General features: G+C 36.7%; 3 protein-coding genes across 5 annotated transcripts; all 3 read right to left on the minus strand.

The window, feature by feature from the left end:
* Positions 1–244: 244 nt before the first annotated feature.
* LOC130670076 (homeobox protein 5-like) lies at positions 245–4,933 on the minus strand. Of its 2 annotated transcripts, XM_057473252.1 has the most exons (3): positions 4,756–4,933; positions 590–4,148; positions 349–509 (listed from the first exon to the last, which is right to left on the minus strand). In XM_057473252.1, the coding sequence occupies exons 1-3, from the start codon at positions 4,768–4,770 to the stop codon at positions 487–489; spliced, it is 3,597 nt and encodes a 1,198-aa protein (XP_057329235.1). In that variant the 5' UTR covers positions 4,771–4,933; the 3' UTR covers positions 349–486. The 2 variants fall into 2 exon arrangements, with proteins under 2 accessions (XP_057329233.1, XP_057329235.1); XM_057473250.1 differs by having other exon boundaries at positions 245–4,148.
* A 1,682-nt stretch (positions 4,934–6,615) lies between these two features.
* On the minus strand, positions 6,616–10,033 carry LOC130670099 (uncharacterized protein DDB_G0283357-like). The gene is made up of 2 exons (XM_057473299.1): positions 9,926–10,033; positions 6,616–8,965 (listed from the first exon to the last, which is right to left on the minus strand). Exons 1-2 carry the CDS (start codon positions 9,944–9,946, stop codon positions 7,052–7,054), a joined length of 1,935 nt encoding a protein of 644 aa, XP_057329282.1. The 5' UTR covers positions 9,947–10,033; the 3' UTR covers positions 6,616–7,051.
* A 1,700-nt stretch (positions 10,034–11,733) lies between these two features.
* Positions 11,734–15,409, minus strand: LOC130669427 (uncharacterized). Of its 2 annotated transcripts, none has more exons than XM_057472334.1 (7): positions 15,259–15,409; positions 14,553–14,813; positions 14,231–14,480; positions 13,835–14,106; positions 12,198–12,524; positions 11,917–12,119; positions 11,734–11,855 (listed from the first exon to the last, which is right to left on the minus strand). In XM_057472334.1, exons 1-7 carry the CDS (start codon positions 15,259–15,261, stop codon positions 11,765–11,767), a joined length of 1,407 nt encoding a protein of 468 aa, XP_057328317.1. In that variant the 5' UTR covers positions 15,262–15,409; the 3' UTR covers positions 11,734–11,764. The 2 variants fall into 2 exon arrangements, with proteins under 2 accessions (XP_057328317.1, XP_057328316.1); XM_057472333.1 differs by having other exon boundaries at positions 12,198–12,527; positions 15,259–15,408.
* Between the last annotated feature and the right edge of the window lie 1,726 nt (positions 15,410–17,135).

The raw sequence follows: 17,135 nt of genomic DNA on the forward strand, positions 1-17,135 counted from the left end.
CATATCTGTTAAAAAAATTTTAGGAACCCGTTTGGCTAAAAAATATTCGTAGGTTTTCAAAGTCTAGACAGCCCATTTTACCCCCTTCCCCCAACACTTTTCATGTTAAAAATTTTGAGGGGACCATTTTGCCTCAGTGGTCCATTTTGCCTCAATGTCCCATTTTGCCCCTTCCCCTAATAGCGTTTTTTTTATTGTAGTTGGAAAAAAGCGAAATTAGATGCCGGATTGCGTTAGAGGATTAATCAGTGACATCATTGGTGATGGTGGTAATCGGGTCGCGAAACGGGTTGGAAAGACGCGGAGTTAATTTGATTATTATGCTTCATTGCCTCATTGTACATTCTACGTCGATCATAGTTAATAAACTGCTGGTAATTCTCGTCGTCCATTAAAGTCGGGGTGGTACCACTCGGCAGCTGCTTGTTCTTCATGAGCAGCCCCAAAAGGTTGTGCATACGAGGATGGTTGATGTCCCAGGTGTTATCATGCTGGCGATTGTTTGGGAACTGCAAAAAATCCAAATCAGGCGATGAAGTCGTAAAGGTAGGGTAATTGTCAAAATAATTTCCCATCCCACGATAATCACCATGATGGGAGCCGCGGCCAAAGTTCGGGCGACGATACGAATGCGATACGTGATTGCTCGCTGATGTTTCTAAGCTCCCTGGGCGAGAATTATTCGGCCGAGGGTGGGGCCTCTTGGAGGGCCGCTTCTTGTTCGGCTTGCTGTCGACGAAAGGGCTTTTGGAAACGAATGAGTTTACTCTCGGTGGCGTGAGATAGTCGCTGAGTTTGACGTTGTCAGAGCTGGGCTTGCTTGCCGATGAATGAGAATCCCCGGAGAATTGATTAGGGAGTTTGAAATCTGCCTTGAAGAGTTCTTCGATTGCAGCTACAGACAGGCCGGGTCTCTTGAGACGCCCGGGATCGGCAGTATGGAACTGCGTCTCTGAATGATGTGCTTCAAGAATCTCTTTCCCGGGCTTTGAGCCAACAGAAGTTCTGAAACGTTCCAACTCTTGTTTGAGTCTTTCCAAATCATGGGTCTCTAAAGCAGTCAAATTTTTGATCCTCTTGTCACTGTTCCATTTGTGAGTATTGTAAATTGTGCGAAGTGATTCTTTGAACATTTCATCGGCATACTTTTCCAAATCAGAACTCAGTTTCGGTTTGGTGATTAATTCTGCTTGAGCCGCATGAGAATGTTTGTAGAATTTTCCTCCCGGGACCATCGGCACCAGGCTCAAATTTGGAGGCAGCGATTCTCCTGATTTGCCATTGAGAAGTGTCTGACTCTTGACCACATCCATATTGGGAATAAAATTCATCGGATTGTACATGTCTCCATTTTCTTGCTGGGGATTATGTTGCTGCGCCCCTATTTGCGTCAGCGAGTCAACGTAATTTTGAATATGTATTGGTGCAGGACTGACATTAGCTTCTGGTCTAGGTGTCACCAGACCCCCAGGTGTGCTAAAGATTGGAAACGGTGTGGTAACCACAGCACCACCGTAAGGATTTATAGGAATTGTGTTGACAGCTTGGAAATTAGGATTTACTATCTCGACATGCTGCGTTCCTACTACTGGTAGCTGTGCTTTTACAACCGGTACCTGGATTGCATTAATTGTATTATAATTATTGTTACTAGTACTTGGAACATTGTCTCTGCCATAGACTGTTTGGTACTGCAGCCGATTGTAAACATTTTGCTGTCCATTATTCTGAAGCTGTTGCAATTGTTGCCAAGTATTTGCTAAAATATTATTGCCTACGTTTGTAATCTGAGATTGCTGGTACTGTTGCTGCTGGTTCAGATTCATAGGAATCGCTGGAGTTGCGTGGATAAAACCTTGTACTACTTGGGCCGGAACGTATGTCTTGACTTTACCATCATTATTGTCATTTTTGAATACCGGATAAGCGTTAGCTTGTAGCTGTGGCCTCACGACTTGTGAACTAATTTGAGTGCTAGCAAAATAATTATTGTTCTGATTATTCGTTGATCCCGAATGCTGTTGGGAACTTTGAGTTTGCTGAGACCCTCCATTGCCGACAGAGAAACTAGCTGATGTTAAATACTGCCCATTGGATGCCGCGTAAGTATTTTTCTTCTGTGGATCATTTTGTCCTGCATAACTATAAGTGGGCATTGTAGGCTGAACATTTTGCCCATTCAGCCCGTTAGGATTGACAACAATATTGTAATTAGTGTGCACGGGTGTTTGATAGAGCGGTTGGGCGGTAGAAATTGTCGAATGGGGATAGAATAGCTGCATGTTAGGTGTAACCATAGATTTAGGTGATACAGTGCTCTGCACTGCTGACAAACCATGTGCTGTAGGGGTCATCGTCAACATTGGCGTTGCTGTGCTGGGATAGTAGCTTTTAATATTGGGCGTGTATTTATTGTGGACTGGCTGATGAACCAAAACCGTCTGCACGGGATTCTGGAAGGAATTTTGGCCAACAACGATATCTGGAACAGCTGTCGAGTAGGCATAATTTCCATTATTAAAATTCTGAGCATGTTTTACGCCTTGAGGCAGATTCTGTATATTCAGGGGCTGGATACTGCTGACCAAAGGAGCTGCTGTGCTGATAACTGATCCAGAAGAAACGAAACCAGGCATTCCGACATTGGTCATGTCAAAACCTTGACTATTGCCCAGAGCAGTCGCGTGATCGAAATGAGTAATCGGAACGAGGTTCAGATTAACTGGTACCAGGACGTTTGACTTATCAGCTTGACCCAATTCGTATCCGTTGGATTGTGAGAATTCAACGTTGGGTCCAACTTGACTCCAACTATTTTTATTCTCTTGATTATTATTATTATTATTATTGTTGTTATTATTATTATTATTGTCATTATTGTTATTATTATTATCTCTCTCGTGTTCCCTTACGTCCTCCTCGGAACTTTCTTGGCTCGGCTGTTCCTCGCTCCAATAATTCTGCTTCGGTTTGTTCCGATGTAACTTCGGACGCGTTGAGGTTTGTTTCTTCGATTCACTCGAATCACCTCGGTGCTCCTTCGGCAGCTTACGCGAGGACTCGGAATAAGGCTTTCGTCGGCTCTTGTGAAGTCTGCGCGGTCGTTCGGTTATTTCATAATAATCAGAGTCCTCGCCTGAAAAGTCTTCATTTCTGTCATAACGATCTTCAGACATACTTTTTTGGTACTTAAAGGATGATTCGGTGGTAGTCGATTCCGGAACTTTGGCAGTATATTGGGACGAACCTTGAGAGTAGCTGTGAGCAGTTGGTCCCACTACAATCGGCGAAGGTTTTGAGTTACGATTATTTTGATAAGTCGGCCCAATTGGCGCTGCGGGTTTCCAACTGCTATGAGTATTTTCTGCATCATAACTCGATGGCGGCAAATTCGTTGATCTCTGTCGCGTAACACTTTCGCTAAAAATATCATAATCAGATGCAACACCGTGGTGATTGCGTACTTTCTCTTGTTCATAATTTTTTTTTACCGTATCCTGTATGTTACCATAATTTTGCGAATAATAATGAGAATAATGCTCGGGATTTTTATTCTGATTGTCTCCATAAGCCATTATGTTGTCAATCTGCTTCATCCGTTCTTTTTGACGGAAGTAAGAAAAGTTTTTCGTTGGAATTTTGTCTGACTTTGTCTCCTTATTTTTTTGAAACGTTTCGTAGAATTCATTGTAGTTGGCAACCGCTGGAGTTTTATCATTTACTTTGAGAATTTCAAATTCCTCTTGGTCATTTTGGACATCAAATGAACGTCTGTTTCCCCCAGGATGAGGAAGATTCATTAGGATGCGCGCCTCGGCTGAGAAATCAGTCATCGAATCGTTGGAGACATTTATTCTAAACGGTGCTTTTGTCGATGGTTTTTTGGTTTCTGCGGAGGAAACTTTTTCCTGCTCAGAAGTAAAGTCGCTCGTGAAAGGTGTACTAGAGCCTGTCATTGTAACAAATCCGTTTAAATTTTCAGAGTTGATGGTAGTGTCGTTCCGCTCGGCAGATGATAACGAGCCAACAATTTCATGGCTCTCGTTTTTTGAACCTGCTAAATCTGAATTCCCAGAGGCGACTGCTACCTGATCCGCGACGTCTTCACTACCATTTGCGCTCGGCCAGTACAGCAATAACAGGATTACCTGAAAAATTATAAGAATTACTATAGACAATTTAATAACAATAATTATTAAGATTAATGAGGTTTCAATTTGAGAGTCAAGGGGATGACCTAGAAAAGAAAAGCAAATTGGAAAAGTAAAAAGGTAACAAGTGGAACATGTACGACGTCAGGTGAAAAAGAACTGAATGTGCAGGGAACCAAAACCTTATAGACTTTCTCACTGATTTCAAATTATCATTAGACCAAATTTCGATAAGTAAAGAATATTATTTTTTTCTCACGGCGTGACAAAAAAATTATCCAAACTGTCCTCTAGAGGCCATTCTCCCTTTCTAAAGTAATTTGAGACAATTAGAATTTTTTAAGCTCAAATTTCGATGAAAGTCCGTTCAAATTTATATAAGAATATACATTTATTTTTTTTCCATAATTAATTTAATCGCATTAATATGAACATAATTTTTTAATAAGAATTTTCGAAATCTTTTTACTCGATCAATTTTATTGAGGGTATTAATAATCCAAAGCTGGTGATTAAAATTATGATTAAAATTATGAATTTTGAGCAACGCAACTTCACTCATTATTAAAATTATTAATCAGTCAACAATTAATTATAAACTTACATAATAGAATAGCATCTTTGCCACCGTAACCACTTGCCGGTGAGCAAAATTAGAACAAAACAAAATAAACGTATCACGAATATCAATAACACATTCCCAAATTAACTAAATAAGTCCTTAGCCTTTGAGCGCCGAGTGAGTTAATCAATAGATAAGTAGTAAAACGATCCTAAGATGATACGAGATTCACTTCCACAAGAGAACTGAGCCACATAGTAAATGCGCGATTTTCTTTATACACTCCGGCAACCAAGTGAAAAATATCGTTCTAAATATTAACGGACATAAGCCCTCCCCAAAGATACTTTCATTCACGACACGCGACCGCAGTTGGAAAAGTCTTGTCCATAAAATATATATATAAAAATATAAAAAATGCAGAAGAAAAAAAATAGGATGTGTGTATTAGGATTATATTCCTGTCTATTATTAAAATCATCTACCAGAACTCACTATCACGCCCGATAGAAAACAGCCAGCATTGCCCAATGGATTTCACTTAATAACTAAATTATCATACATCCTTTTTAAAAATACCAATTGATCTCAAGCATAATACCAGCAACTGCTATACCGGATGTTCTGCTGACGTTTATTTTCTTTAGTTTCATTTAAAAGCAGATTCAATCAACCGGCTCTCTACATCTGATCAGATCAGCATCTAGCTGGAGGTGGACTGATGATCTAAAAAGATCGATAAAAAGTCGGTGGCCACAAAGTCAAGGCTGTGATACAGAGAAACAAACAGCAAATACATAATTGGCGGTCATTACTTTCGCAATGCTACGGAGGATCTATTCGCTCTGAAACACACGCATTATACATGACGATACTCGTAAACTATTCTCTCAAGACTGTGACTATTCAGACAGGCTCGATGAACATATTGTGGAATTATAAATATATCTAGCTACCCATAATAATAATAATAGTAAGTATTTTATCACCGAGCAACACTCAGTTCTGATGTTTAAACGGTCCGTTGTTAATTGCGCCTGGACCGTTGTAAGATTTCGCGATACAATCCTGGATTGTGAAAACATAAAATTATCTATATCTCCATCTCGTGACCACTACAGTGTGTATTTAACGCTGCTTTAATTTTTATTGAGCTAAAGTTTATTTATCAGTCGCTAATTACAACTAATCGACGCTGCGTCAAAAGATACCATCGTCAGAAATGTAACCTATGATTTATAGATTATTTAATCCAGATACTTTCCGCTCGTTAACTTAAAGAGGGAAAAGTGTTTCCTATTAATTAGCGGGGGAGGGGAACCCGTGTAAAAAAAATTCGTTCCAAAAAGATTCCAAAAAAGTTCCGCACGTGGAACTTCTAAAAGTGAGACAGATTAGAACTTCGAATGGAACTTTTTTGGAACGTTAGTAATTTTGATAGTAAAAAAAAGTTTTGATGAGCAAATTTAGAGTAAAAAATGACGTTCTTGGAACTTTTTTGGAAGTTATCATGGACTTTTTTTTTGTTCTATAAAAAATTCAAAAGTAGATTTTTGAACTATTTTGGCATGTTTCTAGAATGTCTTTAGTTTTCAAAAGATGCAAAAGTAGTGATTTTGGAAAGTTTTTGGAACGCCTTTTTTAGTCCATAAAAAAGTCAAAAGTGGTGATTCTGGAGCTTATTTGGAAAGTCCATATAAAATTCCAAAAACGTCCTTTTTTGACTCTAAATTTGCTCATAAAAACTTTTTTTTAACTATCAAAATTACTAATATTCCAAAAAAGTTCCATTCGAAGTTCTTATCTGTCTCATGTTTAGAAGTTCCACATGCGGAACTTTTTTGGAATCTTTTTGGAACGATTTTTTTTTACACGGGAAGGGAGTTTTAATAAAAAAACGGCTAGTTGACAGTATTTATTTGTCATAAAAAATACAAAAGTGATATTTATTAAAATATTATAAAAGTTTTCTTATGATCTAAATTGCAAATAAAGGTACCTTTATGAAGTGTCAAGATTTGGTTACGCAAATCTTTATTTTATAATTTATTGACAGATTTAATTATAAAACATTCATTTATTGCACATACCCGTTTTTAAATACTAAGAGATAACTAAGATTTATATTTTTAATTAATGGGCATAATTATAGCCAACTATACGTCACTCAATGGCACTTATTTAACTACTTTGTGACCAAATAATTGAGAAAAAAAAATAATGACAATAATATTAATCATGACCTGAGAACCCTAGACCTAAAGGAAATACAATTTTATAAGTCGACAGATAAAAATTTTGTGCTAACTGTTAAATTTAATAATCAGTGAGAGTTATCCTAATTTTGATAGTGAGGGCCATCTATTATCTGGACGCTTTTGACTTTCTGCCCGTTTTTCTTTGTAAATTTATACCGCTGATTATCGAGGCTGGTTTCCGAATTGATGGTATCGTAACTGGACTTGTGGTTATAAATATTCGAATCGTACTCGAGCGGATGATTGGCAAGGCGGCTTGGCTGCTCCTGGGTGTTGGATGAGAAGCGTTTTAGTGCTTCAGTCAAGTACGTCAGATCGTCAACTGGACTGGCTCGGAATTCTTGGCTAGGTTCGTGACTGGGCTTGGTTGCGTACTGAGAGAGGTACTGCTGAAGAAGTGATTTGAGGTTTATGTTCGGAGTTTGTTGTTCTACTGGACGCACTCCATCTACTCGGAGAATGATAACTGGCACTAGAGACTTTCCTGATTGGATGAAGGTCGGGTAGGCTTGCAGAATCGATGAAGGATCTTTTACATACTGGGAAATAGAGGGGTTGTAGTTCAAAAGTTGCTCGTAGTTGTTTTCGATAAAGTTCGCGGAGTTGTAGGGCTTGTTCTTGGACCCGGTGAATAATTTCGACAAGTACTGCTGGACTTGTGGCTTGTATTTGTTGAGCACTTGTGAAGATAACTGACCGCCTTGGGTTAATATTGGTGGAGATTCAGTGGTCCGTATTGGCAAATTATTTGGTGCTGGAGTGTATTCGGGATTAGAACTGTCCACTGCGTATTTTGAATAGGGTCTTTGTTCATATCTCTCTTTATTATTATTATTGTTATTATTGTTGTTACTATTGCCAGTACCACGTCTGTAGCCGTAATTATTTTGATAAGACAAATTGAAGGCTTGTGACTGAGATTGAGCACCTGGACGTTGTGAAATCGAATCTTGGTCATTTGGAAATGTCGCCGGACGTTGTGAATAAATGTTGTTGTTGCTGTTGATATTCTTGTTGCGTTCGGCGTGGATGTTACTCGCGCCTTGATGCCCATTTGGGTTTCTAAATCCTGTGCTGTGCTCGCGGAACTCGTGGGCAACATTCGAGTAGCCATTCTGATGATTTACTTTGGTCCTTTGCGGCTCAGCGTACTCAGAATAAGAATTTATGAAGGACATTGGAGGCTCGACGACCCTGCCGTCGGGATACTTCCAGATTATTTTGTTCTCGTAGCGGACTCCGTTCTCGACAGTAAAACGAGGAAGATTGAATTGAGTGGGATCGCTGGACAGGGGAGGGCTCACTGTGGTGACGGTCTCAAATGATCCAGGTGGGTGTAAGCCAGCAACGAACTCAGAGTTGTAAGTCGGTGTCGTCGAGTAGCTTGAGTACGAGTTTTGGAAAACTGGTTTGGGAGTAGTGTAGGAATTTTGATTGTACTCAGGTCTGATTGTCGTGTAAGCAGCGTTGGGTCTCGCAGTCGTCGAGTATGATTGCTGATGCGAGTAATCTGATGGGTTGAATTTCCGTAATTTGGTTCGTTGTCCAAAAACTTGTTGGCCAGCAGGAAAATTCGCCATCCAATCGGTCTCGAGCTTCTGCGCAACGGTTTTATCAGATTCGATAATTGTTTTCGGCTCAAACGGCGTTATCGATTCCTCGATGCTGACTGTTGTTCCTGTCTTTCCATTTGGATAATAATAATTATACTTCCCGCTAAACAGGTTATTTTTCAGATAACCATAGCCGAGATTGTTGTCGATCGTGCGCTTAGATTTCTCGTCCGTCGAATTTTCGTTTGCGTACTCCAAGATAATTAGCGGTCCGGGTAAATCGTCGATTTCCAAATCATCTGGTATCTCTTCAGCATCAACGTCAGTTGAATTGGTCACTTGTTCTTGCTGTTCATTTTCCTCTTGTCCTTGTTCCGGCTGCTCAGCCGGGTCCAATTTGGGAGCGGGTTCGCATCTCGCCAACACCACGAAAATAAATACCTGTAAAAAAAAAATTTTAATTGGCGAGACTTGATGACCCCGATGCATTTCATAACTTTCGAGTTGCAGTCTCGGTATTTAATAAATCATAAATAATTAATATGAAACTTTTCAATTTGATTTATTAGGATACTGGTAACAAGTGGACTTGTTGACACGGTCATATGTCAATGAGTAAGGTCAAGTAAGTTACACGAAAGTCAAGGTAACCTCAATAAACTCGGAATACCTGCAACAACATTCACTTTAACTATCCAGGTTTTTTTCATTTCGAGATCATTGAACGACACCGATATAAATCTATATCGAGATCGTTACTTTCACTGCCACTTTTTCAGTGTCTCACTTTTATTTACCGTTAAAATTACCAATTATAGATTTTATATTAAAATTATTTTATTATCATGACCTTGTTTATGACGAAAAAATAATTAATTTTTAAAAAAATTTAATGAATTTCCGATTTCAGAATTAATGAAACTTAAATTACTCTATCAAAGTAACGTAAAAAATTGAACATTAGGTTGACAAAATAATAGAGCAATTGAGTAACTTTCACTCAGAAAGATTCCCGTTCTCATGATATTTTTTTTTCGGATGAGCATCTGCCAGTTTTTTTTAAATGCGGAGCGATCTTGCGTGTTTGGAAAATCGGAAACACTTTCACCGTAATTACGACTGCCGATTCCAGGAAACAATTTTAAGTAGTAAATAAAAAAAATATTTAAAATACAGCCATGATAAAAAAATAATAACTCAATAGCAATCATCATAGTCAATAGTAAAAAAAAAAAATAAAAATAAAAAAACCGTCAATTAATAAATAAATATTGTGACATGTACCGTGACCACCCGGTTCAAAGCCTCTTAAATAGAGGTGTCAGACAATAAAACAATAATTCACTGTATTGTATGTAACGCGTAAAAAAAAAACTTAATTGTTTAATTGAATAGACTTACGTATAGCCAAGTGAGTCTCATCTCTCAGTAAAAAAAATAAGTAAGTTGTTCCACTGTCACGATTAACTCGATTGGGTCGAGTGCGTTTGGTACTGATGGAGTCGAGGCCACAGCATCCCACCTTATATGCCCTCGCTCCCCGTCACACATGAGTATCTCTCGTACAAAGTGAGACCAGACGATTCCGTAGCATGCCATCCCATCCATTATACAGTTTCACTTTGCTAAGAGATACAGTCTGCATAAACCAGGAAGACTTCTGCCAATACCATCCTTACATCCACGTGCCGATCGATTTTCGATCGCCGTCTCTCCTAGCAACAACTTTTACTCATTCATCAATTATTTATTATTAATCACTTCGCGAAAAAAATCATTATTTAAAACAGCACATAAATCATTTTTTTTTTTTTTACACATTAATTTTTATTCGTAAAATCATTAGCTTCTACTTTTTAAGTGGACATTTAAATATTTCTCAATATTTTTATTATCTAGTCATTAAATTAGTGATCGAAATTAGGCAGGAAAATATTTCAAGGCAAGTGAGCCCTGATTATTGGCTCATCTCTTAAACCGCTTTCTCGTCTTCGCTCTCAACTTGTCAATGAAATTTTAAACATATATTTTGTTATAAATATTAATTACTCATATGAGCGGATAAAATTCTTGGAATTATTAACAATAGCAATAATTAAGTTTTTCTTTTTTTTTTTCATCTCGAGATTGTGGAAAATTAGAAAAAGTAAAAGCGTTTTCGATTGTCGGTCTCAAAGATCTAGAATAAATTTATTTGGTAATTAACAAACACTATTATTATTTATATTTATATTTATATTTATTAGTTATCGAGTTACATATCAATTAATTTATTTATTTATAAAAAAGTATATAACAATAGATTAATAGAAAAATAATAACGCAATAGTAAGTAATTATTGTTACAGAGTATGATTAAGCACATCTTCATGTTACTCTTTTTTTTTTTTCAATTTACGAATTTAATTATTCGAGTCAATCGATTACTGCGTATGATACAACTCGATATTACGGATTATGCTAATACCGTTTTAGACATACGTTACGTCCGAATTAGAAATCGAGTTATATTACATATAAACCATAATAATCAAATATATGGATCTAGAAATTTATTTATTATATTTATATATTTATTTGTTTGGATTATTGTTTCCTTGCTTTTGTTGGATAAATTTACATAAAAAATTCTGTAAGACTAGATAAAGACTTATCTCAATTTTTTTTTAACCCTTCAGCACCCGCGTTAGAACAACGCAAAACATTACCCGCGTGATGAGAAAAAGTCTCACGCTTCGGCGCATCGTAAATTTTAAGTCAAATAAAACAAAAATATTATGCACTTTCCCGATTATGACGTAATTATAATTTATTTGAATATTTCGCTTGTTTTTATTTTTAAATTTTTTATAATGTACTTGTTTTTTACTTTTTAATTTTGTAAGTAATGACAGATTTAACGGCTGGAAAAAACGCCGGCGATTGCCGAAAAGATTCGGAACTGCCCGAATTGAGCCAAACCGTATTAATTTTTATGCCTTACTTTACTCGCGTGATGAGAAAAAGTCTCATTGCTTTTTAAAATAAATCTTTTAAAAATATTTTTTATGTTAAAAATAATTTTTAAATTTCAAAATCATAAAAAGCATAAAATTTCATTAAGATAAAAAAAATTTCACTAGGTCATTCCATTTTAAATTACTTAGAAAAAAATATTTTAAGGCAAGTGTGAGAAAAAAACTCATAGCGCGGGTGCTGAAGGGTTAATCTCTAGTGAAACTAAAATAAAAAAAAAAAAATTTATTCAGTTTTTCGTTTTTTGTAAGAATGGATGAAATTTATTTTCGACGGAAGGAAACCGCTTTCAAGTTTAATTGGTCTTTCGCGATATCTGAAACAAAAAAATTTTATGAAAAAGATTATTTTTTTTTTTTCTTTAATTTTTTTTCTACCTTTCAGCATCTTGCGCAGCGATAATATGACTGGGTACATAAGAATCGAGAAGCGATTTCGGTTCTGATGAGGATGAATGACTCAGGTGATTTTGCAAATAATGTAATCGCGTACTTTCACTACTAGCTGATGGATACGATGACTTAAAATTCTTGGCTGGCAATTGTGGAGGCATAAAACCGTCTTCTGGAGCTTGTAGACTCTATTCATTTAGAGATAATAAATAATTAATAATACAATAAACAACTGGACGGGCACTAAAAATAAATGTAATGAATACCTGGTAGTCAGGCTGCTCGTCGTGATAAATTGTTTTAGCGGATACCAAGTACTGCAACTGTTCCGGGGTAATATAGCGATAGTACTGCTCCAAATGACTTGTCTGCGGTTGGGAATTACTTTGAGAGTAAGTCGCGATCGGTGCACTGGAATAGGATTTACCGTGCGGGTGCTGTTGCACCTGATGTGTTGCCGTAGCCGTGTACTGCTCCGGGTAAATCAATTCTTGATGGAAATACTGGCTCTGCGGTTGCGCTCCTACACTCTGCGTACCGGTTAGTAGGTCTTTTGATGACGCGCTCACGTGCGAGTACAATTTACTTGCCTTCTTCTGTTTAAAAAAAAATTTTTTTTTAATTATAAATGGAATTATTCAAGCATATAAATACTTTTTCTCATTAATATCCAGCCATACAAAGTAATTGTACGGTGTAAAATGAGCCGAGTTAAAAATAAAAAATATATCTGATCATTAATTTTATTTTTATGATTCATTAAAAAAAAAAAATGTAGAAATAATTAATTACTTGGGGTACAATGACTGCCGGAGGTAAAATGGGCCGCGTAGAAAATAAAATTACTGAGTCAAATTTAAATAAATAATTTTACTGATGGATAATTACACTGTAAAAAGAGCGGTGTTAAAAATGGACTCATTTTAACTCCGCCCGGTGTTAAAATAAAATTACACCGGTGTTAAAAATACCGGTGTTAAATTGGGGTAACCGGTGTAAAAGCGGAGTAAAATCGGTGTAAAGGCGGGGTAACCGGTGTAAAAACGGAGTAACATCGGTGTAAAATCGGTGTAAAGGCGGGGTAACCGGTGTAAAAGTGGAGTAAAATCGGTGTAAAAACGGAGTAAAATCGGTGTAAAGGCGGAGTAATCGGTGTAAAAACGGAGTAACATCGGTGTAAAGGCGGAGTAATCGGTGTAAAAACGGAGTAACATCGGTGTAAAATCGGTGTAAAGGCGGGGTAACCGGTGTAAAAGCGGAGTAAAATCGGTGTAAAAACGGAGTAAAATCGGTGTAAAGGCGGAGTAATCTGTGTAAAAACGGAGTAAAATCGGTGTAAAGGCGGGGTAACCAGTGTAAAAGCGGAGTAAAAACGGTGTAAAAACGGAGTAAAATCGGTGTAAAGGCGGAGTAATCGGTGTAAAAACGGAGTAATATCGGTGTAAAATCGGTGTAAACGCGGAGTAAAATCGGTGTAAAGGCGGAGTAATCGGTGTAAAAACGGAGTAACATCGGTGTAAAAGCGGGATAACCGGTGTAAAGGCAGGGTAAATTGCGCCCGCTTGGATTATTAACTTTAAAGATTATAAAACACAAAAAATGTCAGTTCTATATGAAAATTAATAAAAATATCATTTTTTAACAAGTATAGTGATCGAGTAAGTAAAAATATTCACAAAGTAAAATATTTTAACACTGGTAAAAAATATCTACACCAGCGGCAGCGTTATTTTAACACCGGCCTAGAATATTTACACTGGTGGCGGCGTTATTTTCACACCGCTTTCGGGGGTAAATTTAACACCGATAATTTTAACACCTACACCGTTTGGACTTACCCCGGTGATTTTTTACAGTGTAATAAAAATTAAATATAATACTTGTGGCAAAGTAATTAAATTACCTTGGAAGGTATAATAGCTTGTGTGTGCGAAGGATATTGAGATGCGTATGTAATATACTGCAGCTGAGGATTGTATGACAGCTTAGATGGCATGTAAATAGGAGTACGACTGTAGTGATCTGATGTATAAATAGGAATAGATATTTGCTGTCCTCCATCGGATCCAGCTCCTGTTGTGCTCGCCAATGAATGCAGCGGCTTACTCTGCGACCCATGACCCGACAAGTACGAATAGTACGCGAGCAATTGATTCATCGGAACGTAAACAGTACCTTAAATAATAATAATAACAATCAATTACTGGGCACTTGATCCAGGACTAGAACAGTCCAACCTGACAATGAATAGTAATTTCGGATCTATAGATTTTGCAATAAGATAAAAATAACCAAGTACTTTTATATCCATGTAGATGTTTTTCTGTCGCGGCTTTCTGCTGAATCGTTTGATACTGATTGCCGACAGTTACTTCCGGCTTGAAATAAAATTGGGGCTCTTGCTGGTGATAATTAGACTTCGAATGACCCTTTGGCACGACATCTATTTGTTCTGAGTAATCAGAGTAAGATTGACCGTTGTCATTAGCAGTTTCTGGTTGCCGCTGATAGTCCGAGTTCGCCTTGTTTGCTTGCACGTAACTGTCGGCCTAAAAAAATTAATTAGTTACTTATTATTTATATAAAAAAAATTGATCAGCTATTAAAATAAAATATCTTACATCGTAATCGCGCAATGGTTTAGCGGTTGAGTAAGATCCCAATCCTCTGATAGCCTGATACTGATGACTACTTGATCGATAATCCTCACTATCTGTTTCCGGCTTAACTTGGTAGCTTTTTTGCTGGAAGCTCACCGTAGAACTGCCGGATCTTTCCTCCGAGCGAAGATTATCCCTCTCAATATCCTCAAGATTAACTTTTTTATCAGCGGCGGTTGTTGTTAATAATAAGCCCGCTATCAACGTGTATCCCCGTACCCACTGAAAGTAAAAAGATAAATCTTTCAATCCCTCGGCATAAATTGGATCATTACTGTTTGTTTTTTCATTATCTATAAAATCGATGCGACTAAAAACTATTAGACAAAAAAAATTCCACTTTCACTGGCCATTGGTCTTAAGTTCTGGGTCATGTTTCCGGAACTGTCCACTCTTTATAAAGAGTTTTATTTCATTAATTGGGTCGTTAACAAAAGTAACACTAATTTTGAGTAAAAGTCTCCTGGACTATTGATTCTAATGGCTACGGAAGTAATGCATCAGAAATGAACCACTAAAATTAAAAACTCGTCCTTTGATCTGAACACAAAATTTAAATACCGCCGAAATTTGGTTCGGGATCGGGAACTAGGGACTAGGGACTAGGAACTAAGGACGGGATGATAAAGGGCATAAATACTTAAAAAATAATGACAATAAAACCCACCATGATGAAGAACAAAAAATAGTACACGACACAAAAGATCTAGCTCAACTACAAAATTAAAAGCAAGTGGGTTCGGTTATAAAGGCAAAGCCCCTACTCTTAATAAAAAGAGCCAAGAGCAACCGCTTAAGGTGCAACACTTCACTCGGCTATTATATGGTGAACGTAATAATTTAATCCTGATCCAGGTAGAGCCAGCAACAGGGAAATCACCTAGTTCCCCATTCACTTTGCTGTAGATATTTTGCGGACCAATGGATTCAACGGTCCGCACTCCTAGACCACCGAAGATAGTGCAAGGCCACTTTCTTTAGAAGGTTACCCCGGTACAGCATCCACGCCTGCTTTTGTACCTTTACCATTGTTTTTTTTACCCATAACTCACTTAACTTCTCTCAATTATTAATACCCGCTCGGATTATTCGAATCGCTATTAATAATACACGAACAACCTCTTTAATGATACCGATGACGGCTAATATATTTTAGGCTGTTAAGTAACACGGAAGTGTCAAAAGTCTTCCTGGATAATTATTATCGATATGTAAATAAAATAAAATATTATTTAATGGAATTTGAATGCATCTTAGTCGACTAATTAATGCGTACACGCGGAATTCAAACGTGGGAACGTCAATGGATCAGTTAAATCTACAGGCACTTAGCATGCAGATGCAGTTTAACTCTCGATGAGTAATTATTGATAGCAATTATCCCAACAACTTTCGTAACCTGGGTTCTTTGTGATCGAACCTTTTGAGAAGTTAAAAGTAATCCATATTATTTTAATGCCTATAACTTTTAACTTTCAGTCAATAATTAACGGCTCAAATAAAACTGTCATTTTTTTTTTGCTATCGGCTCATTCGCTGGCCTATCGCGCGTAATTACCGACTATTCAAATAACATATATATATATATATAAATTAAAGTGTCTCGAAAAATCGACTTTTTTTTTTTCTTGAAGAACATTGAAAAATCGACAGAGTATCTCTAGACAAAAACCCTGTTAAAATATGAGACCTTAATATTAATATTTAAAGGTGGCGATTCACGATTTTCTATTTTCCATTTAAATAACATGGGAAAAAAAAAATTTTAATTTTGGAATTTTATACCTCGGCGATGGCTTATTGAACAGATAAGTTCAGGATATATTTTTGTAGGGGATTGAACGCTCTACAAAAAAAGTCTCTTATCATTTTTTGATAAATCCATCTGTTCAAAAGTTATTGGAGCTCGAAGTGAAGTTAGAGTAAATTTCGAGATCTTTTTACTTTTCCGACGAAACTATCGGACTTATCATAAAATGTTATGAAATCTTTTTTGTAGATAATTTTATTTTCTACAAATTATCATTGATAAATTTTTTTCAAATTCTGCATTGTTTTCTAGTTGTTTCCATTTTAATGCTAAGCTCTTGAAATCGATCAGAACCCTACTTTTTTAGGAGCTTGGCATTAAAATGGAAATAACTAGAAAAAAATGCAGAATTTGAAAAAAATTTATCAATGATAATTTGTAGAAAATAAAATTATCTACAAAAAAGATTTCATAACATTTTATGATAAGTCCGATAGTTTCGTCGGAAAAGTAAAAAGATCTCGAAAGTTACTCTAACTTCACTTCGAGCTCCAATAACTTTTGAACAGATGGATTTATCAAAAAATGATAAGAGACTTTTTTTGTAGAGCGTTCAATTTCCTACAAAAATATATCCTGAACTTATCTGTTCAATAACCCATCGCCGAGTTATAAAATTCCAAAATTAAAATTTTTTTTTTCCCATGTTATTTAAATGGAAAATAGAAAATCGTGAATCGCCACCTTTAAATATTAATATTAAGGTCTCATATTTTAACAGGGTCTTTGTCTAG

This window comes from Microplitis mediator, chromosome 6, assembly GCF_029852145.1.
Source record: "Microplitis mediator isolate UGA2020A chromosome 6, iyMicMedi2.1, whole genome shotgun sequence".
Classification (NCBI taxonomy): Eukaryota; Metazoa; Arthropoda; class Insecta; order Hymenoptera; family Braconidae; genus Microplitis; species Microplitis mediator.

Excerpts from the sequence above, each read along its gene's own strand:
- LOC130669427 (XM_057472333.1), bottom strand. Across the intron at positions 14,481-14,552 it reads AACCATTGCGCGATTACGAT|GCCGACAGTTACGTGCAAGC; the intron begins GTAAGATATTTT and ends TAATTTTTTTAG. Across the intron at positions 14,107-14,230 it reads ACATCTACATGGATATAAAA|GTACTGTTTACGTTCCGATG; the intron begins GTACTTGGTTAT and ends TTATTATTTAAG.
- LOC130670099 (XM_057473299.1), bottom strand. The coding sequence starts at position 9,946 with ATGAGACTCACTTGGCTATAC. Across the intron at positions 8,966-9,925 it reads TGAGACTCACTTGGCTATAC|GTATTTATTTTCGTGGTGTT; the intron begins GTAAGTCTATTC and ends TTTTTTTTACAG.